Source organism: Scylla paramamosain, chromosome 10 (genome assembly GCF_035594125.1).
Source record: "Scylla paramamosain isolate STU-SP2022 chromosome 10, ASM3559412v1, whole genome shotgun sequence".
NCBI classification, from domain to species: domain Eukaryota; kingdom Metazoa; phylum Arthropoda; class Malacostraca; order Decapoda; family Portunidae; genus Scylla; species Scylla paramamosain.
Window position 1 is genome coordinate 23,867,307 of NC_087160.1, and position 23,961 is coordinate 23,891,267.

The following is a 23,961-nucleotide window of genomic DNA, read 5'->3' on the forward strand; positions in this document are numbered from 1 at the left end:
GTCTTATACAAGAAAGCCTAGACAGCATTCTGATACCTCCTCAGCTCCTAAAGGAGATAAATAACCTCCCTAAACTAGTAAAAAGGGTTGGTATTTATCAGAACTTGTTTTATAGATTGTTTGAATACTATAGGATATTTAACTTTTTAAATTAGAAAATTGTTGGGCCAGCATTGCAGTTTTTCAATCAAGCATTGCCAGATGCTAGATAGCATAAATGATGTATAATTAAATGTCATCATGAGAGAATAATCACAGCTACAGAGACTTGATTTTTTCTTAGTGAAAGTAGAGGCATGGCACTGGCATTGTATTGTCATTGTTCTGTTTACAATGTCAGTAGCACAGAAGATAGTACAATATGTCTTATTTTCTCAGTTTTCTTCCTAGCACACTCTTTAATGGTGCTTGTGAAGTTATCTAACCATCCTCATCAAGTATATCAGCATTATAAGCAAGAATGATGAATACAGTTCCATGTGCAAATCAGTTAATTTGCCATGAATTGTCAGCAAAATGAAATATATTATACCTGGAACTGTATAGTGGTGAATGTTAAGGTTCAGTGACCTATTTATTTATATTTTCTATGCATATGTTTTTTTTTTTTTTTTTTTTCCTCCCCAAGTTCATAAGTATACATATGTTGTAGTGTTCAAGTATATATGTATATGTGATAATTTGCATGCAATTACAAGAACATACTTCCTGCTGTAAGTGGTAATCTTTCCATGCTTCCAAGTAGACACCTCCCTTTTTTGACAAATTATTTATGCTTAAATCCATATAATGAAAAATTTTCCATAGAGTGTAAATCCAGTGTTCATAAAACTTGCAATTTTCTTATATAGGCTGGTATTAGAAAATGTATTAATGTGAACACTAATCATATTCCCAGAATTTCTTCAAAACACAAGAAAGATACTATACATAATGCAGTTAAAATATTGCAAAAAAAAAAAGAAAATAAATAAATAAATAAATAAAATAATAAATAATAATACAATGATCACATTTTATTTTGTGAAAACACACACACACACACACACACACACACACACACACACACACACACACACACACACACACACACACACACACACACACGTCTAGATTAGACTTAGCTTTAGGATAAATGTTAAGTATTTCCCCATCCCCTCTGTACATTTTCAGTTTGTTAACTGCCTAAAGAATAAACCGTTTATTATTATTATTATTATTATTATTATTATTATTATTATTATTATTATTATTATTATTATTATTATTATTATTACTACACACACACACACACACACACACACACACACACACACACACACACACACACACACACACACGTAAACCAATATATACAATTGAATTATGTTCTTAAAAGAAAAATTCAGGGTGTACAGATTCAGTTTTTCCAATCCTAGCTTGCAACCGAAGCCTAAGCTACTTATGTTATCTCCTCGTTGATTGTTCCTTGCTTCAGTCAGCCTATCTCTCGCTTAGCCCAGACACTGGCCTCTTTACATGGCAAGTTTTGCTTCTCTTCCCTCCATCTCTTATTTTATGCAAAACTTACTTGGTTTCTTGATCACTGGACAGAAGAATGATAGTAGATTGGTAAAGAATAATGCAGATAATGCAAGTTGAACTCAAACAGAATTGAACAAAATTTCGCTCCTTTTTTGTTTATTTACTACTTTTTACTTGGAATTAGCAGGAGGCTGTAAATAGAAAGTGTTATGTGACAGCAACTTCTGAACATGATGGTGTCATCAGATGTTAGATACAGTGGAAAGGAGGGTTGATAAGCAGCTTTTTATCTCAAGCTGTTGGCACAAGAAATCAGAAGCTGTGTGCTGCTGTTTGTCCTATTATGCTGAGCCACTGTTGTCTTGTGACTATAGCTTGTGATGAAAGTTGTTTACCATCCTTGCTTTCTGCCATATGTAAAATAGAATAACATTATTGTGTTTAGGAGAACTTCTGTCACATATCGCTTATTATTTATGGTATTTAAGAAGCATGTTGATTTCATACTCCATAGATTATTCATGATCATCAAGGCTCAAAGAAACTTGGCAGAATATTTAATATTTTAATTCTCTATGGAAAATTTTATGGGAAATAGGTAGTGGTTGCAAACAGAACTTTAATGTTAATATTTTGTATATGTATTCCATACATGTCTTACATCTGTATAGTATTGTCATTAAAATTATTTATATTATTATTCTTCCTATGAACTGAGATGTAAATTCAACTTTCAGGAGTTTATGGTGATGATGAAAGTAAGATGAATATGGTGGCTGACTCAGCCACACCCATCAGCCAAGACCCTGTCTCGACAACCTCTACTACTGCAACAGCAACCACCACCACCACCACCACCACCACCACTACATCTATTACACTAGTTTCCTCCTCTTATGGTGGAGCTGAGGGGATTGGGCCTAGGGCCTTCACTGTCCCTCCACCAAGTTTAGGTGCTCAGGGTCAAGCTGGAGGGCAGCAAGTATACCAACCTTATCCTACCCCATCCCCAGGTAATCCTCCTATGTACAATCCTCACATGCCACCTCCTTCTCATCCACCTCACTTCACACAAATGCCCCCTCCCCCAGTGCTGCCCCCTGGAGCTACAGTGTATGTGGCCAACTGCCATGTCAATTTCTCGTCTTCCCACAATGGTGGACAGGGACATGTGCCTGTTCTGGCTTCCACCCCTGGCCCATCTCAGTCACCCCCTCCTCCATCTCCATCTGTGGTGCCCCCAATTCATGTGATGCCAGATCCTGCACCCCAGCCACACCTACCCCAGGTCAAACCTGTACATGAAGGAAAGCCAGAGTATGAGGGCCGCAGGAACTATGATCCTTTCCGTGGAGGTCATCGTGGGCGGGGACGAGGCCGGGGCAGGGGTAAACGGCTGAACACTGAGAGAGCCGGGGGTGAACATCCTGGATATGGTGGTGATAAGCACTATCATGAGACTGCACAATTTGGTGGCATACCAGGACCATATGTGTACCAAAATTTGCCATACCACGTGAGGGGTGGTAGTGGCTACCCACCTTACCCAAATGTGCCTACAGCCCAGAATGTACAGGGGATGCCACTTATGTATGGTCAGCAATATGTGCAGTATACACATGCTCATGGGCCTGTGACCCCTCTGCTGTCTTATCCCTCAGGCCCCCCAGGCAGCCAACACCATCCTGCAGCTGCTCTCCAGCACCTGCACCACCAACACTCTCACCACCACCCCATTCCTCAGCAGCAGCAGCATCACCACTTCCATCCGCAGCAGCAACACCATCATCACCAGCAACAGCAACAACAACCACAGCAGCAACAACAGCAACAGCAACATCAGCAACCAGAATCAGAATCTCCCCAGCAAGAACATCAGTTCCACTTGCAACAATCACAGCCACAACCTAATTTTGCAGAGCCACCAGAAGTTGTTGGCTCATCAAACTTGCATTCTAACCAGCTATTTGTCTCCACTTCTCAGACAAGAACATCCCAGTTTGAAAGTGTTGCTTCTGTGGGTGTGTCAGCCCCAGCTGTTAACTTTACTCCCTCTGTTACAGCTCCTGCTGAGGCAGGCAGTGTCAGTCCTCTGACCAGCCAGACAGCCTCTCTGGTGCTGGAGGACTGTGTGGAGACCAGGACTTCATCCATGGGCATTGTCAGCCCCGGCCAGGACGGTCCAGTCCCAGTGGGGCAGGAGGGAGAAGAGGCCACACCCCAACCTACCACACACAAGCTGCCTCCAGCTCATCACCATCCTCCTCTACATTCCCTACACTCACTTCCACTTCCCAACCTGCAAGTGCCACCTCCAAGTCAGAGTCAAGGACCAACTTCAGGACAGGCCCAGGTACCACCAAGTCAAGGCCAGGTACCTCCTGCAGGTCAGAACCAAGTATTACCATCAAATCAGGTTGAGGTTCCACCTGGTCAGGTTCAAGTACCACCTAATCAGAACCAAGAAATATTGCCACACCAGGCTCAGGTTCCATCAAGTCAGGCTCAAGAACCATCTTCAGATCAGAATCAAATATCATCATGTCAGAACCAAGTTCTTGCAATGGGACAGGCTCAAGTACCACCAAGCCAATGTCAGGGTCAAGTTCCCCCTCCAGGTCTTGCTCAGCTGCCTCCTCCAGGTCTTACTCAAGTAGCACCTCCCAGTCAAAGTCATGGTCAAGCACCACCTGCCAGTCAGGATCAGAGTCCAGTTCCACCTCCAGGTCATAGCCAGCCACCACCTCTAAGTCATGCCCAAGTACCAATATCCTCTCATGTCCAAGCACCACCACCAGGCCATAGCCAGGTGCCACCACCCAGTCGTGTCCAGATGCCTCCCAGTCACACCCAGATGCCTCCACCAGGACTTACCCAGGCACCTCCTCCTGGCCTTCCCCAGGTTCCTCCTCCAGGCCTTCCGCAGGTACCTCCCCCAGGTCTTCCCCAGGTACCCCCTCCTGGTCTTACCCAGCTGCCACCTCCATGTCAAGTCCAGATTCCCTCTGGTCATAGCCAAATACCACCAGGTCAGGTTCAGGAACTGTCTTCAGGACAGGTTCAAACACAAGCTACTGGTCAAGCCAAGCCCCCACAGTCAACAGGACAGTCACATACTTCACCAAGCCACCCTCATGCAGCTCCTAAAATTTCCTCTGGAAGCAACAACAGCAACAGTAATAACAACAGTGACAAGTCCTCCAATACCCCACAAGTATTGTTCAGCCAAATGAACAAGGGTAAGATAGGAGTAGGTATGGAACAAACAAGTTTGGCAGACATTACTTTTATGTCAGATGAGATACAGCCTGATGTGGTGGCTGAAATTGCTGTGGACTTTGCTAGAACTTCACTTGTGGCCCCTGAACCTTCCCCCTCCAGTGTTACTTTCACCCCAGCTATGTCAGTAGCAGAATCTCCAACCCCACAAGTGAACACTCCAGCTGCTTCTTCAGAGTCTGGAGTGAAGCAGACAAGCAATGATGTTGGGATGATAGGACCCAGTTCAAACCCACCAGTTGCTAGTAGTCCAGTGATGGCAGAGGTAGTGATTCCACAGCTGGCTGCTGCGACTGTCCCCCCTGGGGGTGCTTGGGCCCAGAAAAAAAGTTGGTCTCAACTCTTCAAGCCATGTGATGAGGGAGGAGCAAAACAGGTAGCTTATGTTGCACCCTTCAACCAAGGATCTGAGAAGCTTTGTGAGGAAACTTCAGTTCCCCATGAGACTACGGACCACAAGGTACCAGATCCTACACTTTCGGAAGCTGACATAGAGAAAGCAAAAATTGGAGGTGAGATACTAACATTTACTTATTAATACTTATTCTTTGTATTACTAATTGGTCAAAAGAATTAAGTAGAGGATTGGTAAAAGATAATATCTAGTGAAGGTTGTTTGGAGCAACAGAAATTGTTTACAGGTTTATCTAAGTGTGGTTGTGTTTGTGGATACTGTCTCAGATATCTCTTTGTGTTATTTGCATTGTGTATAGATGATAACAAGTATGTGTTGAGTTTGCTCTTACAGCTTGGAAAGTGAAGTATTAGGCTAGCAGTCTTTCTTTCTTATTGTGTTGCTTTGAGAGGAAAGTCCCAACTATCTCGTTTTACAGTGTGTGTGTGTGTGTGTTTCACCTACGGTCATCTGCTGGTCACCCAGCCAACTGTTCCCCTATGGAAAGAGCTCAGAGCTCACAGCGACCGATCTTTTGGGTAGGACGGAGACCACTGACACACCACACACCGGGACAGTGAGGTCACAACCCCTCAGGTTACATCCCATACCTACTTGCTGCTAGGTGAACAGGGGCTACACATTAAGAGGCTCGCCCATTTGCCTCCCCGCCTGGGATTCGAACCTGGGCCTTCTTAGTTGTGAGTCGAGCATGCTAACCACTACACTACGTGGTGTGTGTGTGTGTGTGTGTGTGTGTGTGTGTGTGTGTGTGTGTGTGTGTGTGTGTGTGTGTGTGTGAGAGAGAGACAAAAAACTGTGTGCCCATGTGTCGATCATTTAGTGTTGGAGCTTCTTATTTATCTTCATTGCATATAGCTATGACAGCTACATTGAAAATGGCATCTTTGTTCACTGAAGATAGATGTTCATGTCACCATTACTTACTGAGAGTTGGATATGGCTATCAAGGCTACATAAATATATCAGTATATTGGGAAGAAACAGTAGACACCTGCTGAAATGGTAATTACTCCCAGTGAGGTCTCATAAACACTGAATCGGGGTGTAGTGAACTTACCTATGACGCAGCTGTGACCTCTGAAGGTTTCCCTTTGTGCCTAACAACATATAAGAGCAGTCACAGCCTGCCCTATAAAGACAACTCTCTTCCTTCACACAATTCTACATGTATCTAATACACACATGCAAACCCATAATTCAAAATAGTTTTGTTTGATCTTTTTTGGCTCGTTTTTATGGGGACTGGCACCTCACTGAGCCTTCTTTTTTATATAAATTTGTTGCCCTTGGACAGTGCCCCTCATACAATTTCCATAATTTCTTATGACAAAGTACAAGGAAAGTTTTTGTTTGTTTTTAATCACATATTCTTAATTGTACTTAAGATAAAGAGTTTAGTTTACATATCCATTCTTTAAAATATTCAGCTAAAGTTAATTGAAGTTGTATAGTGGACATAGATGTGAAAATTTTTCAACTCTCTCTCTCTCTCTCTCTCTCTCTCTCTCTCTCTCTCTCTCTCTCTCTCTCTCTCTCTCTCTCTCTCTCTCTCTCTCTCTCTCTCTCTCTCTCTCTCTCTCTCTCTCTCTCTCTCTCTCTCTCTCTCTCTCTCTTTCAGGAATACTGCGACAATATGTGCAAGATCACCACCATGCAGCCCTGCAGCCACGTGGCCTCATCAACAAGGCTAACTGGTGCTACATCAATGCCCCTCTGCAGGCACTCCTTGCTTGCCCTCCTTTCTACAACCTCATGAAGAACATACCTAACATTGCTGGCCTTAAGAAGGGAAAATCATCAACCCCAGTTATTGATAGCATGTGAGTGATAAGTATTTAATTTGTGATGGTTTGTTTTTTTCTTAGTATTCCAACATTGCATTTTGTATGTTTCATAATCTTGCAATAAAAAATATAAATTGGTGTAGAAATTCTCTCTCTCTCTCTCTCTCTCTCTCTCTCTCTCTCTCTCTCTCTCTCTCTCTCTCTCTCTCTCTCTCTCTCTCTCTCTCTCTCTCTCTCTCTCTCTCTCTCTCTCTCTCTCTCATCAACCAGAAAGATGCAACTCAGGCCCCATATTTGTTCATAAGAAGAGAATAGTAGCAAAATCTATGTGCTTATTGATTTGAAATCATTAGACTTAGAGTTGTAAATCTAGCTCTTTCTTATCCTGATGAGATTAAGATTTTCTTGATCATTGGGTTGATATCTGCAGTTATATATTGTTGCATAGCTTCTTCAAGCTATTCTTCTAATGATTTAATCTTCAAATTTATGAAGCCATTCTTCTAGCTGTTATTCTATAGTGATTCAATCTTCAAATTTATGAAGCCATTTCACTAAAAACCTGTTATAAATATTAACTGTCAATTCTGCAGATGACCTGGCATGGTCTGGGTGACCAAGTTTTTTTTTTTTTGAAGGACACTGGTCAAAGCAGTAGTCAAAAATTGATGAATAAGTGTCTTGAAACCTCCCTCTTGAAGGAATTCAAGTCATAGGAAGGTGGAAATACAGAAGCAGGCAGGGAGTTCCAGAGTTTACCAGAGAAAGGGATGAATGATTTAGAATACTGGTTAACTCTTGCATTAGAGAGGTGGACAGAATAGGGGTGAGAGAAAGAAGAAAGTCTTGTGCAGCGAGGCTGCGGGAGGAGGGGAGGCATGCAGTTAGCAAGATCAGAAGAGCAGTTAGCATGGAAATAGTGGTAGAAGACAGCTAGAGATGCAACATTGCGGCAGTGAGAGAGAGGCTGAAGACAGTCAGTTAGAGGAGAGGAGTTGGTGAGATGAAAAGCTTTTGATTCCACCCTGTCTAGAAGAGCAGTATGAGTGGATCCCCTCTTGTACAGAGTTAGCAGCTGGGGGGGGGGGTGAGAAAAACTGGCGGAGACGTCTCAGAATGCCTGACTTCATAGAAGCTGTTTTAGCTAGAGATGAGATGTGAAGTTTCCAGTTCAGATTATAAGTAAAGGACAGACCAAGGATGTTCAGTGTAGAAGAGGGGAACAGTTGAGTGTCATTGAAGAAGAGGGGATAGTTGTCTGGAAGGTTGTGTCGAGTTGACAGATGGAGGAATTGAGTTTTTGAGACATTGAACAGTATCAAGTTTGCTCTGCCCCAATCAGAAATTTTAGAAAGATCAGAAGTTGAGCATTCTGTGGCCTCCCTGCGTGAAATGTTTACCTCCTGAAGGGTTGGACGTCTATGAAAAGACGTGGAAAAATACAGGGTGGTATCGTCAGTGTAGGAGTGGATAGGACAAGAAGTTTGGTTTAGAAGATCATTAATGAATAATAAGAAAAGAGTGGGTGACAGGACAGAACCCTGAGGAACACCACTGTTAATAGATTTAGGAGAAGAACAGTGACCGTCTACCACAGCAGCAATAGAACGGTCAGAAAGGAAACTTGAGATGAAGTTACAGAGAGAAGGATAGAAGCCATAGGAGGATAGTTTGGAAATCAAAGCTTTGTGCCAGACTCTATCAAAAGCTTTTGATATGTCCAAGGCAACAACAAAAGTTTCACCAAAATCTCTAAAAGAGGATGATCAAGACTCAGTAAGGAAAGCCAGAAGATCACCAGTAGAGCAGCCTTGACAGAACCCATACTGGTGATCAGATAGAAGGTTGTGAAGTGATAGATGTTTAAGAATCTTCCTGCTGAGGATAGATGAAAAAACTTTAGATAGGCAGGAAATTAAAGCAATAGGACGGTAGTTTGAGGGATTAGAACAGTCACCCTTTTTAGGAACAGGTTGAATGTAGGCAAACTTCCAGCAAAAAGGAAAGGTAGATGTTGACAGACAGAGCTGAAAGAGTTTGACTAGGCAAGGTGCAAGCACAGAAGCACAGTTTTGGAGAACAATAGGAGGGACCCCATCAGGTCCATAAGCCTTCCGAGGGTTTAGGCCAGCAAGGGCATGGAAAACATCATTGCAAAGAATTTTAATAGGTAGCATAAAGTAGTCAGAGGGTGGAGGAGAGGGAGGAACAAGCCCACAATCGTTCAAGGTAGAGTTTTTAGCAAAGGTTTGAGCGAAGAGTTCAGCTTTAGAAATAGATGTGATAGCAGTGGTGCCATCTGGTTGAAATAAAGGAGTGAAAGAAGAAGAAGCAAAGTTATTGGAAATATTTTTGGCTAGATGCCAGAAGTCATGAGGGGAGTTAGATCTTGAAAGGTTTTGACACTTTCTGTTAATGAAGGAGTTTTTGGCTAGTTGGAGAACAGACTTGGCATGGTTCTGGGCAGAAATATAAAGTGCATGAGATTCTGGTAATGGAAGGTTTAAGTACCTTTTGTGGGCCACCTCTCTATTGTGTATAGCACGAGAACAAGCTGTGTTAAACCAAGGTTTAGAAGGTTTAGGATGAGAAAAAGAGTGAGGAATGTACCCCTCCATGCCAGACACTATCACCTCTGTTATGCTCTCAGCACACAAAGATGGGTCTCTGACATGGAAACAGTAGTCATTCCAAGGAAAATCAGCAAAATACTTCCTCAGGTCCCCCCAACTAGCAGAGGCAAAACGCCAGAGGCACCTTCGCTTAGGGGGATCCTGAGGAGGGATTGGAGCGATAGGACAAGATACAGATATGAGATTGTGATTGTAGGAGCCCAACGGAGAAGAAAGGGTGACTGCATAAGCAGAAGGATTAGAGGTCAGGAAAAGGTCAAGAATGTTGGGTGTATCTCCAAGACAGTCAGGAATACGAGTAGGATGTTGCACCATTTGCTCTAGGTCGTGGAGGATAGCAAAGTTGAAGGCTAGTTCACCAGGATGGTCAGTGAAGGGAGAGGAAATCCAAAGCTGGTGGTGTATATTGAAGTCTCCAAGAATGGAGATCTCTGCAAAAGGGAAGAGGGTCAGAATGTGCTCCACTTTGGAAGTTAAGTAGTCAAAGAATTTATTATAGTCAGAGGAGTTAGGTGAAAGGTATACAGCACAGATAAATTTAGTTTGAGAGTGACTCTGTAGTCGTAGCCGGATGGTGGAAAACTCTGAAGATTCAAGAGTGTGGGCACGAGAGCAGGTTAATTCATTGCGCACATAAACGTAGCATCCAGCTTTGGATTGAAAATGAGGATAGAGAAAGTAGGAGGGAATAGAAAAGGGGCTACTGTCAGTTGCCTCAGACACCTGAGTTTCAGTGAGGAAAAGAAGATGAGGTTTAGAAGAGGAGAGGTGGTGTTCTACAGATTGAAAATTAGATCTTAGACTGCGAATGTTGCAGAAGTTAATGAAGAAAAAGTTGAGGGGGTGTCAAGACACTTCAGGTTGTCGACAGAAAGGCAGTCTGACCTGGGGACAATTATGGTCCCCTCCCCAGATGGGGACTCCGAGGCTGGTGTAGGGGTCACCATGATGATTTTAAAATTCTTGAGTGAAGGGTGTGTGTGTTATTAGGTGCTTGTAGTTTTGTGTGGAGGAAGAGAGTTGTCTTTAGAGGGCAGGCTATGACTGCCCCCTTGTGTTGTGAGACACAAAGGGAAACGTTAAGTGAGGTCACAGCTGGGTTTAATGATAAGTTCACAGCACCCCCTGAACAGTGCTTTAGACCTCACTGGGAGTAATTATTGTTTTAGCAGGTGTCTACTGCCTCCTCCAGGCATGTTGAGGGTTCCAATATTATAAATGTTGATAACTGAGGATTTGACAAAAAGGGATGGTCAGTGTATGGGGACTAGAGGTATGGGCCTTATATTTTTGCTTCAATTATCCTCCATGATTGTTACCTGAAGACACACATACCAGAGGATCATAAATGTAAAAAGTGAGACATGCATATATTGTTAGCAATAGATGTGGGATAGCACTTGGATGTAGAATAGGGCCTAACAATTATAAGTGCATGCTGTGGAAATGAGTTATCTGAGAGGAATGTGTTGTGATGAGATGAGATGAGAGAATGAGAGCAATGAGAGTGTATGAGAGATGTATTATGAGAACCAGTACAAGTGATGGAATGGGTGAAGAGGAACACTGTGATGCTAAGGCTATATCAAAAGGATGAAGAGCAAAGAGTTTGTAAAGGAAGTATGTGAGTAAAGATGAAAGAGCTGATAGAAGAGGAATGCCACTTGAAAGGTGGCAGAATAGAACAATGTGTGAACAGTCATGATGGGAATGTTAGGATATGGAGAGGTAGAGACTCATCTGCTATGGTCATCTCCTTTGTGGATACTACTGAAAGTGAGGTGTCAGAGAGAGAGAGAGAGAGAATATAAATAAATTGGTTTTGAAAACATTAGAAATTTGACCTGTGTGTAAATGAGTAGGTAATACACACACACACACCTTTCTTCAGCAAAACCCAATTCATAGTCAGCTTTCCTCTTTCAGTGTGGAATATATTCATGAGTTCTCTGAGATGGCCCCCATGCTGAAGCCCTGCAAGAAAGACAAGAGTGGAAGTGGCGCTCGTAAAGAAACTGAGATAGTTCCAGGGCCACCATTTGAACCATCTTATGTTTACAAAATGTTGGCTACCATCAATGGAGACTTGTTTAGTGATGGCCGCCAGCAAGATGCAGAGGAAATGTTGTCCTTTGTACTTAATGGCCTGCATGAAGAGGTATGTCTGTAGAAGGAGCATTGTTTGGTAGTATGGTATTGTGGCATGTTACATGGGTGTCCATATTGGTGTGGCTAGTTTGTCAGAAAGATGAGTTAGCTGGTGTCTGGGTCACAAAGTGAAACTGGCGATTCTCATATACTGCACAAAATATCTTTGGGAAACAGTGTTCATGGTATAAAATAATCACACTGAAAATTATTGATATTGTCCTCATGTAAATATTGCAGTAATGAAACTCCTTTTAGGATTGAATTTATTAAAGAAAACTTTTTTTTTTCTCTCTCCTCAAATGCCCCTCCTACAGTGTGTGTGTGTGTGTGTGTGTGTGTGTGTGTGTGTGTGTGTGTGTTGACCTTTTCTTGTTAGGCAGTTGGATAATTCCACGAGTTTATCATTATTTATTTATTTTTTTTCCACAGATGGTGGAAGCATTAAAGCTGGCTGGGGAATATAGTCCATCACCAACTGGGGATCACCCAGCCTTGAATGGTTCTGTCAATGGAGAAACCAACACCTCTGACCATGAAGATGCTTCTGATGATTCTGACGAGTGGCAGGTAAGTTGGAAGTGATGAGTATCAAAGAGATTGATTAAATTTCAGGATTAGCGGCAATGTTTAAGATCATACAGATGTAATCTTTGGGAATTCTTGAACAGAATGGAAAATGAATGGGGAATTATCAGGTGGCATGATTTTAAAAATGATAAAAGATTAATTTTAATTGATGCTATCTTTTAATTGATGTATCTTGTCCATTGTTGAATTTTTTTTCTCATCTTTATAGCTCATTCCAACTGCCTGACAGTGTTCATTTTGCATCTTTCTTTACTTGCTCTAGTCTAGAATGTTTGTTATGTTGTATTTTTTTACTGACCTTACCTGACATGATAAGAGTAAGGGTTGTCATTCCTTAATTTGGTGGCATACAGATGATGGGTCCCCGAAAACGCTGCTGTGTTACTCGCACTGCCGCTTTCACCCCAACCCCAATTAGTGCCATATTCTGGGGTCAGCTGAGGTCAGTGCTGCACCAGGCTGGGGGTCACACTACTGCCAATCTGCAGCCATTCACAACCCTTCCACTGGACATACAGGTTAGTGCTGACCCACATCATATCACCTAAGTTTATTGCTTTATTGTTTTACATGATATTTAATTTGTTCTTATATTGCTATCTCAATATTACTGATTATTTATTTATGACATTCTCACCATTCAGTATATATTTACTTTAATTAATGCATATTAATTTCAGTCAAGTAAGGTGGAAAGTGTGAAAGATGCTCTTGATCAGCTGGTTAGCAGAGAGGAAATACCAGATTACACTGATGCAAAGACCAACCAGGATGTTACTGTCTTTAAACAGGTAAATTTTTTAATTAACAGTGTAGCAGTGCCTTTAATCTATTTGTCAACCTTAATCCCTCATTGACACCCTCCAGTATGTGTCCGTAGGCTAACTGAAAGTGTTAGACAAAGAGTATGTAATTAAAAGTGATACCAATACCAGCATGGACTGGTAATGAACTGTATGGGAAGGATGGAGCTGAACAAGGTTGTTGTAGCCACAACTGTAACTGTTGAGATGAATAGACAATGTCAATCCTTCACAGGGAGTGACATTATCTTATTTTTACCTACAGCTGTTTTTGCTTCATAGTTCAAGGTCAAGTACCTTTTGCAAGGAATTATGACTGTGAAAAAAGGCAATTTTACTTAAAAAGCTATCCTAAAAGGATGCTTTTCATCCACACCGCTGTTGTTTAAGGTCTAAAGAAATTGACAAAATTTATTAGGTTTTAAGAATTTTGCCATATATTAACTAGATTACCACATGCTTTATGATATGGACTTATACCATGTTCCACTCTTTGTTGTAAATAGCTCTACCTGTCTTCCTGACCTTGACTATCAATGAGTTGAATCCTAAACTTTATTCTCTTTGAAGGTTTTGCTGGAGCACCTACCCAATGTGCTGATCTTGCAGCTGAAGAGATTCATTTATGACAAAGATGGTGGTTTACAGAAAGTCATGAAGAAAGTCAATTTCCCTATTGACTTAGAAATCACTAAAGGTGAGTTTATTTTTATGATGTAATACTTTAATAACTTACTTGTTCTTCAAGTAAGATATTTGTAAATAAGTACCCATATGTCACTGAAATTAAAGGAATGCAAGCTCTTTGGGCCATCTATCCGTTAATGTTCCTTTTCCATATTGTTATTATTATTAATTTTATTTTAATATATATATATATATATATATATATATATATATATATATATATATATATATATATATATATATATATATATATATATATATATATATATATATATATATATATATATATTATAAAATTGTGTGTGTGTGTATACACACACACACACACACACACACACACACACACACACACACACACACACACACAGGGTGGAACCTTGGTTATTGAATGCCTCCCTTTTCAAACAATTTGGTTTTTGAACAAAATTTTGAACTCATTTTTGCTTTTGTTGTGGTACCATAATTTGGTTTTAGAACAAAGTTACTTGATTTCAAATATTAAAAGACATAGCAAAAGCTGCTGTTTATTACTAATTTATAGTTTCTATAAATATCTACTTCATTTTTATATATTTGGAGGAGAGATACAGAGTGTAAGTCAGTAATTTAATCTTTGACATAAGGTAAATGTGATCCCATTGAAAAGTCTTGATATAAACAGTTTTATGTGCTCAGGAGTAATCCTGAACACTGAGTAATCCTGAGGCTCTTTCAATGACCCCCAGTGCCATCACTACTGCACAACTGCATTTTTCCATTAGCTTTTCCTAGCAGAAAGGTGTCTAAATGTTAGATCACCTTCATTTTGGTGGTAAGTGGGTTGCTCCTCTCTGTACCTCTCTAAGGCTCCCCTCACTAGATCGGTCTAAACAGTATTTTCTGATGAGTTCATTCAGTACATATGGATAAATAATTTGTGAGCTGGAGATGTGAAGCAGCCATCTTGTTTTTGGGAGTGTCTGTCATAAGCTGCTAAGACAGTGTAGACTGGTGTCTAGGAATGGATTAATCCATTTTACTTTGATTCCTATGGGGAAAATAGTTTCAGATTTTGAACGGCATTCAGAAACAAATTAAGTTCGAGAACCAAGGGTCCACTATATATATATATATATATATATATATATATATATATATATATATATATATATATATATATATATATATATATATATATATATATATATATTGGTAGATAGATATAGATGAGTTTTTTTATGATTTTATTTTATTTTTTAAGTGCATTCTATGGCTAATGGAAGTGTCAATTAAATAAGAAAATTAATCCCTAGGAGCAAACAGTTACATTATCATGATATATGCTGGCCCACATTAACATGGGAAGGTTTAGAAAATGCTGTTGATAATCTTTCTATAGAGCTGTGTATGGGAAGGGAGAGATAGAGGCTCTTCTGCTGATGCTGCCTCTCCTTAGGGGACATTTTCTTGTGGAAGTGAGGCATTGGATATAAATATATATTGAATATTGTAAATGCTAATGTAGATTATTTATTTTTGTTTTCACAGAACTCATGTCATCACGCAGTCGAGGAAAGTTCTCTCATGTGCAAAGGAAATACAAGCTGCTGGGTGTAGTATATCATGATGGAAAGGAGGCAACTAAGGGCCATTACGTAGCAGACATTTACCATGGTGGCTACAATTGCTGGCTGCGCTGTGATGATAGCTTCATCAAGGAGGTGCCAGAAAGCAGTGTGGTGCGTCACGTACCACCCCGAGTACCCTACCTATTGTTCTACCGACGTGCAGATACTATGGTTGGGCCATCCACCAAAACTAAGTCATGAGAGCCACAGACATCTTAGGATAGAAATGTGTTCAAGCTTTGGGATTTCAGAAGTGTTATATGTAAACAAGATATACTTGTTGTTGGCTCTCTTGAAGTGGTTTGAAAAAACTTCTGTAGTTACTTGACAAAGAAAAGTCTTGTACCTCCTACATACATTTGTAAATCACAGTGCACAGATAATGGAAGTGGAAGTGTTTGTAAATGCTGGAACATCGTAAAGGTAGTCACAGATAAGTGAAGTGATGTGAAAAGTCATAGTCAGCACTAAGAAAGTAGCTGGATGGATGGATGGACAAAGAGAAAAAGTAAGCATTCTGCAAAAATTGTTGTACCATAATGTGACAAAAGTGAAATGGGAGGGTCTTGTGCATGAGGAATAGACCAAAAGTGTCATTGCTGAAGCCTTTCTCTCTCTCTCTCTCTCTCTCTCTCTCTCTCTCTCTCTCTCTCTCTCTCTCTCTCTCTCTCTCTCTCTCTCTCTCTCTCTCTCTCTCTCTCTCTCTCTCTCTCTCTCTCTCTCTCTCTCTCTCTCTCTCTCTCTCTCTCTCTCTCTCTCTCTCTCTCTCTCTCTCTCTCTCTCTCTCAAGGTTTCTATACAGTCTGGTTTTCCTCAGATGTTTGGAAAGGAAATACATACTCTGTCTTTAAGTTAAGTATTATAATCGTGTGTGTTTATTTAAAGGACATAATACAGGTACTAATGTGAAGGTGGAAGCCATGGCTCTCAAATACACTGGAGAAACTTGTTGTGTGTACTGTGTTCCTCAGGCAGGACTCCCTCTTGGCTTTCTGGACAGTCCTCAACAGGATTCTCACATTTTATCATGAAGTTACTTTCCACAGTGAATGCTTAATTCCTTGGTATTTGTATTCTGCTTGTCAGTTTTAGTATTGCTTCAGGTTTGTCTATATATCCTTTGATCCTTTGTTACTTCCAAGTAGGTATTTGAATAAGGATTGAAAAAGTTTGCCCATGCACTGTCCAAGGAACTAAAAGAAGTATCATCTTGTTATATTACCAGCTGTCTGTTTTTTTTTTTTTTTTTTTTTTTTTTTTTTTTTTTTCATTTATTTATTTATTTTTTTTAGCCATGGGCTTAAAAAAAATGCATTTAAAGTAAGCTATTGAAAAGATGTGTATTTAAATCAATTAACCTGTCAAGTTGGGGATGAAGGCTGTGTCCCCATGTAAGTATTTGTGGTAACTTACGGGAAAGAATTCAAGGTTTTCCATTATGTTAGTAATATTTACCTGCTGCACTGTTTTGTGGCACCACCCAGCTGTGAATGACTTTGAGTTTAAACCAAAGTAATGTCTGTGTGTTTATTGGTGATAATGATGGGACCCCACCAAACTAAAGATTTTGTTTCTGAATGAACAGCAATATAATTTTCATTATTTTTTATTTTATTTTATTTTATTTATTTATTTTTTTTAATTGTTGGAAGTGTTGCATTTAAATGGTGAAATTTACATAAAAAAATTGTTTTTGCTTTTTGTTGCACTTAGATTTATTTGATTGAGGATAATGATTGCCAGTATCTAACAGGAGGGCTATTTTTCTATCCTAATTTATTGTGTTATGGTATGCTGAGTGCTCTTTTATTATTATTATTATTATTATTATTATTTTTATTATTATTATTAATATTATTATTATTATTATTATTATTATTTATAAATTTATAAATTTATTTATTTTGTTTTTATGCTGTTATCCTGTTAGCAAGAGTTGGACTTGGGGTGGTTATATTGAAGTTTAGATTATTATTGTTTTCATCTCTGCAAATTGAATGAACACGAGTGTAATTTTCAGTATCTAGAAATTATGTGAGAAGCGTAGCATGTGCCTTTGTAAGGGCCACAGGGCAGAGCATCTCGTGTCCCTCTTGGTTGATTTGTTACCCCATTGAATAGAGAATGTATTTTTTGTGCCTGTTAATATAGAGGGATGGTCATGCTCGTGTTGATTTCAGCCTGAGCAATTAATTCACCAAGATGTGTCAGGTGAGATATTGCCTAAAGATCATAGCTCTGGTTTGTGCCTATTGTTTAATAGTAAGTAGAAGCTATGCTGCAATTGGATATATCAGCTGATTGAATGCATCCTTTAGAAATTTTTAGCAGGCATCAGTAAATGAAGAATTATTGGATGTTTCATTACTTTTTCTGATTGTTAAAAATTGAACATTATTGGATTGGTATACCTTTTGGATATATTGGTAACATCGGCCTCCAGTTGTAATAACATTTTAGGATTTGTATATTGAAAGAAATCATATCCTAATTAGACAAACATAGGGAGTTAATGTAAACATCAAAGTAATAACCTGTTGTTATGAGTAATGTGCATTAAAACACTGTTTGGATGTATTCTCAATATGTGAAGTAATAATGCACATAGCTTACTGTCATTACACATATACTAGCTTATATTGGGTATGAATGCTGATGAGAATGGGAGAACAGTTGTAGAAGGTGGAATATGTAATGGCTACAAGTTTTATTTGCGTTGCTTAATGTCTGATGGCACTACATGGCTGTAGCTTGTCTCAGGATTGTACTAAAATACTGTGACCGAAGGGAATATTCTTAAATGCTACAGACATCATCTATTAATTAAACACTTTCCAAATTTTTTAAAATTTAGTTTGACTCAAGTTGAACATTGCGTCCAAGGGAATACATTTTCCAGGGTTAGAGGAGTTTCTTTTAGCCTCTTTGCTACAATCAAGCTACATCCCCTGTTGTGGTTGTTTTTTTGTGGATGCTTTTTGTTGGCAAGAAAAATATTAATTACTTAGAAGCTATAAAAGATTTAGTAAAAAGGTGGTATTTGCAGCTGAGGTTGAGAAGAACCTTTCCATTCTCACCAAAAATAAACATTTCCCCTTCATCTGTCTGCTCATCAATCATACATCACAAACAGAAGAATGCATATCAATTACAGGCCAAGTGTAGAAAATGGGATTGTATTTTAGAACACGTTGGGAAAATAAGAGCATGATCAAATTCAACAGCTGTATGCATCAACTGTAATTGTAGCAAAGAGGTTATTAAGATGCATTGTGAGGTGTGTGTGTGTGTGTGTGTGTGTGTGTGTGCACGTGCATGCATGCGTGTGTGCACGTGCCCAGTCCTGCACATGATTTAGAGTGTGGATCATGAGTCGTGCCTGGTCTAGAGTTCCAAGGAGTGGGACTAGCCAATACATATATTTCACAGGATTGATTTCTTCAGTCCAAACTGTGATGGGTTGTTAAATTCTTGTATGGTCATTGATTTTAGTGAGCATGAGCATATGTGTATTTTTTTATGCAAGGGCATATTATTATTATTTTATTATTATTGTTATTATTATTATTATTATTATTATTATTATTATTATCATTATTATTATTATTATTATTATTATTATTATTATTTTTCATTTTATTTTTAGTTGCACCTGCCTAGTATATTAGTAAGTCAATACTTGACAGGTTTATTGGAAACAAGAAAGCACACAAGGAAAAGTTTTAAATGGTTTTAATACCAAAATTGAAACAACAATTAGGCTTAAACAGGCTCAACTAGATATTAACGTGATTAAGTTTACTACATGAAGACATCACCTAGTTCACAGGTTCATAGGCTTGCCAGGGAAAATGTAATAAAATTAACATGTTTTCAAATATTTCATAAGTTTTATGGTGTTTGCTAATTTGATATTCATGTACTGGCAGGATTACAGCCTTTTTGTGTTTGAAAAGATTTTTAAGTTTTCCTTGGTTTAGCATTTTGTAACAAAGTTCCTAATGAGTTGCTCTTGCTAAAAGTGTACTGGTTCTAAATTGGTTTAGTTGAAAGTGCATAAATGATATTGTAAATATTGATGTATCTACAATAAAGGACACCCCAACTATCACAAAGTTTCCTCATACAAATATATAGTCTAGCTACTTTTACAAAACTATTACATGGCACATCAGTTACTGGGATTCTCACACATAACCCAACAACTTGTTGTAGTAGACAGGATACCTGAAGTGATGGTCATTCAAGTATACAGTCTGGGTGGGTGTAGAGTACAAGAGCTCAGACCAAGGTAGTATAGCTGCTATAATTTTTCCAGGGGGTTTTGGTTTCACACCTCCAGGAGGAACTTTCAAATGTCGAACAGCTAAGGGATGTGTACCCACAAAAACCAGTATAAAGTTATCCTCTACTTCACTGTAATAAATCCGGAGGGGATACACTGTGCAAAATTTATAAATTCCTAAACACAGCATTGAATTGAGAGTAATGAATGTACCAACCTGTAATGGGTCTTCTGTAAGGACTACATTGTTTACAAGAGGGAATCCACAAGCTATAGCCCCCAAAGTTAGACATACAGTCCCTGCTACGGTTTGCACACCTCCGAAGGCTAACTTAACATAAGAAATGGAGACTGCACTGTACACTAGTTCATAATGAGACAATATGTTATCATCCTCTCTGAATTTTTCAGGAGATTTATTTTTCTTAAAAAATGAAAAGAAATTTCTTCTTTGTAAGAACTTGTGACATGAATTTTTTTTCTGTTCATTTCTTAGAACAGTTCGTGCATAAGGGACAGTGGCAGCAGTCTGACGCCAACGGGTACAGAAGATCTGTGAAGTTAGATATTTCCTTGCCAGTAGTGGACATCTTGACAGTGAAGACAATAAAGATATTTGCTGCAGTACCATTACTGTAAAATCTGCAAGATATAAAATATATATTGTTAAAAAAGATAATAATGTTATATTTCATAAGTTACAAGGTTACACTTCAAGATTAAGGTATGATTTTAGATTTACACCATGATTTAAAACATTGGGAATGTAAATGCAGAAATAGGGACATCAATTAGAAGGATGAAATGGATCATGACAACATAGATTAAATGCAAAGAAACATTACTCAGTATTATCCTTTAAATCTGCAAAAAACATGTTCACAAAAGAAAAGTTCCTGGTAGTTAGAAACTTGGCAATATCCCATGTGACAAAATCTTTAATGAGGAAAAGGGCCCATTACCAGAAAAAGAAAATAGCAACAATTTGTAATCATAGAAAATTGTGACATTAGGCAAAATAAGGGAACTAGAGAGAGAAATTAAACACTCCCATGAGGCCCAAAGACAGAGAGGAAACAAGGGCAACAATGACAATACTTCAAATATGCAAAACAATACTCAAAAATAAGATCACCAGTAAGACCACTGCTGTCAATGAGCATCTGGAAGCTGAATCCCACAAAATTTGTGCCATACTTGCTGATCAATACAAGGGAGTGTTCAGTACACCAGATGATACCAAAGAAGTAATAAATCCACAAGCATCCTTCCACGAACCATCCAGGATAGAAAACAACTTAGTGGACATATCACTTACAATGGAGGACATAATGAAGGCCATCAGTGAGCTAAAACATAGTTCTGCACCAGGACCAGATGGTGTTCCAGCAGTGCTTCACAGACAGTGAAGACACTCACTAGCAAAGCCATGCTGTGGTAGAAATCCCTGAACACAGGCATAGTACCTAAAGCCCTCAAAACTGCCACCATAACACCAATTCATAAAGGTGGAGTAAGAAATCTTTCTCAAAATTAAAGACCTGTGGCACTGATGTCATGCCATCAAAATCTTTGAAAAAATCATATGAAACAATATTGTGAAACATCTTGAAGGGGATAATCAAATGAACCTGAGTCAGCATGGCTTCCACAAAGGCAGATTATGCTTGCCTCACCTTCTGGAGTATAAAGATCACATCCTGTAGGATGAAGGACATGTTTTCTACCTTCTTGTATCACCAGTTTCCTGCTAGTCAGTGGCATCCCAGTAAATGCACGAAGGAGGACCAGTGTTTCTTTGATCCTTGGAAACCCTATATAGTGCAGCACGTTAGAGCCATGTCAAGATGCCCATGCTACACAGACTTACTGTACCTGCTGTCAGGCCCCGGAGGTCACCTGCTGCTGCTGGAAGAAGGGGAGTAGTGGATGCTATGGCCCAGGCCAGGCCTGTAAAGGAAACACTGGTCCTCCTTCATACCTTTACTAGGATACCACTGATCAGCAGGAAACTGGTGATGCAGGAAGGCAGGAAAGCATGTTGTACATACTGCACATCCTGAACCAGGTCACAATAGGCAATAATGTTGATGTGGTTCCTGGACTTTGCCAAGGCCTTTGACAAAGTACACTATGAGGTATTGCTCCATAAATTGAAGGTCCTTGGCATCTCTGGTAAGCTTGGTGCCTGGGTCTACAGTTTTCAAACAGCCAGAGGTCAGTCTGTTAGGGCAAACAGAGCAATGTCAACAGAGTTCAGTACTCAGTGGTGTTCATCAGGGCTCTGTACTGGGATTCCTTCTCTTAATCTTAATGACAGATATTAATAGAGAAACACATCACTCAACCATCTCATCTTTTGCTGATGACACCAGTATAAGGAGACCCATCATAATCCTCCAGGAGGACCTAAATGCAATTTGTGAATGGGTAAAACTAAACAATATGGCCTTCAATGAAACTAAATTCCATATATTACGATGTGGGCCTCTGAAAGACAAAAAACTTCACCAGTTTTCACACGGATGGAAACCAACAGATACAGGAGGCTCCAGTTGTCAAATGTCTTGGAGTCCACCTCAGTGCTGACGCCTCATTCCACCATCACATCAAAGAGACAGTGAGGAAGGCAAGCAGGATAGCTGGATGGATCCTCTGGACATTCAAAACATAAGAAAAGTGTTGTCTCCTGACTTTGTGGAAGGTGCCTGGTTCAGCCAGTCCTGAACTATAGCTGGAAGCTGTGGTCTCCTCACAAGGCTGCAGACATCCAAGCCTTGAAGTCTGTACAACGTCACTACACAAGGAAAATCATTGTCATGAAGGATCTGGACCACAGAGGAAGACTCAAGGCTCTGCATTTGTATTCATGCCAAAGAAAAGATATATGGCCATCTACACATGGAAAATACTAGAATAAAATAGTCCCCAATCCAGCAACAGGATCTATAGAAAGCCATTATAATGGCAGGACAGGAAGACAGAGCAGGAAGACAGTGTCACTTCCCAACCAGGCATTCCACAAAGGCAAAACACAACTTGCCACTATCTTCACCGTCTAAGGCCCCAAAATTTTCAGCTGTCTTTCAAAAGATTTGAGGAATCTGACAAACTGTTTTGTGGCAAAATTCAAGAGACTGGACCTGTTCTTGAGTATCTTGGCACATGAACAATCGGTGCGAAGCTACAGCAACCTCAACAGGGCAGGCTCAAATTCCATACTTCACCCGCTGAACCTAAAGAAGTGGGACACTGGACCAGGAAGAAGTAGTGGGCCACTACGGCTGTGAGGCATGGACCTCTCAACATCATCAAGTAATCAAGTAACCACAGAAAGGCTTTCACACTTTTTTTTTTCTCCAAGATCACTGATTATGGGAAACTACATATTGACTATACTCTACTCATCTGCTTTACTCACTTACAATAACATAAAGTTTACTACCCAAATCATGTAGCACTCGTACATACCTTCACTACCATGGATTAATAAACATGAACGAGTGTAAAGGATGGAAAATCTTGGCCTTGTTGTTTTGAGCTGTGGCGATCACTCAGGTCCTACGAGCCTCACGTGTATAAAACAGGGACTATCTCTAGACATTAGACACCCACTCCCAGTCCCACTGGATAACTCACCATAATAACAAACCGGATCTTGATCTTGATCTTGATCTTGATAGTACATCTTGATCTTGATCTTGATGGTACAGGTGGCACAGGATCACTCCTGAGCCAGGCCTTTGGATCGGCAACTCCTGTAGAAGGGGAAAAAAAAAAAAAGAGAAACGAACAGCATCCTCTGTCCTAATTGTTCATACATCTGGCACGCCACATTCTCTCCAGAAATTCTTTCACCGCCTCAATCATCCTTTCATTCGCCTCTACACAGTCCCAGCAACAACACCATCCATTCCTTTCTTGTCTTCTCCACTCTTTCATTCCTATCATGCCCTAACTCAGTCAGTATCGCTTGCATCATCTCATTCCTGTCTCTGGCATACTCCATACACTCCAGCACTACATGTTCCACCGTCTCATCCTCTCCCATGTCACACATCTGCCACACTTTGCTGCGGGACTCAGACCACCTGTAACTCCCTGCATTCACATCCGTACACTGTGCCCTTGCTCGGAAGAGATCACCGCCCTGGCTTCCATCATACCACCTTTCATACCTCGGGGCCCCTTTCTCCTTGTAC

At 39.8% G+C, this 23,961-nt stretch overlaps 1 protein-coding gene and 1 long non-coding RNA gene across 4 annotated transcripts in view; one reads left to right on the forward strand and one right to left on the reverse strand.

Moving 5' to 3' along the window:
• LOC135104394 (ubiquitin carboxyl-terminal hydrolase 10-like) overlaps positions 1-19,589 on the forward strand; it is a 28,163-nt gene extending 8,574 nt beyond the window's left edge. For 2 of the 3 annotated variants that reach the window (XM_064011789.1, XM_064011788.1), the window contains exons 3-10: positions 2,262-5,315; positions 6,840-7,041; positions 11,565-11,796; positions 12,219-12,356; positions 12,731-12,895; positions 13,058-13,168; positions 13,751-13,877; positions 15,395-19,589. In XM_064011789.1, coding sequence (XP_063867859.1) covers positions 2,262-5,315; positions 6,840-7,041; positions 11,565-11,796; positions 12,219-12,356; positions 12,731-12,895; positions 13,058-13,168; positions 13,751-13,877; positions 15,395-15,675 — 4,310 coding nt within the window. In that variant the 3' untranslated portion in view covers positions 15,676-19,589. The remainder of the gene's footprint in view (positions 1-2,261; positions 5,316-6,839; positions 7,042-11,564; positions 11,797-12,218; positions 12,357-12,730; positions 12,896-13,057; positions 13,169-13,750; positions 13,878-15,394) is intronic. The other variant, XM_064011790.1, reaches the window with a different exon arrangement.
• Positions 19,192-23,405, reverse strand: LOC135104395 (uncharacterized). Its single transcript, XR_010270421.1, has 2 exons — positions 23,231-23,405; positions 19,192-20,401 (listed from the first exon to the last, which is right to left on the reverse strand). It is a non-coding gene; the product is annotated as an uncharacterized LOC135104395 (long non-coding RNA).
• Between the last annotated feature and the right edge of the window lie 556 nt (positions 23,406-23,961).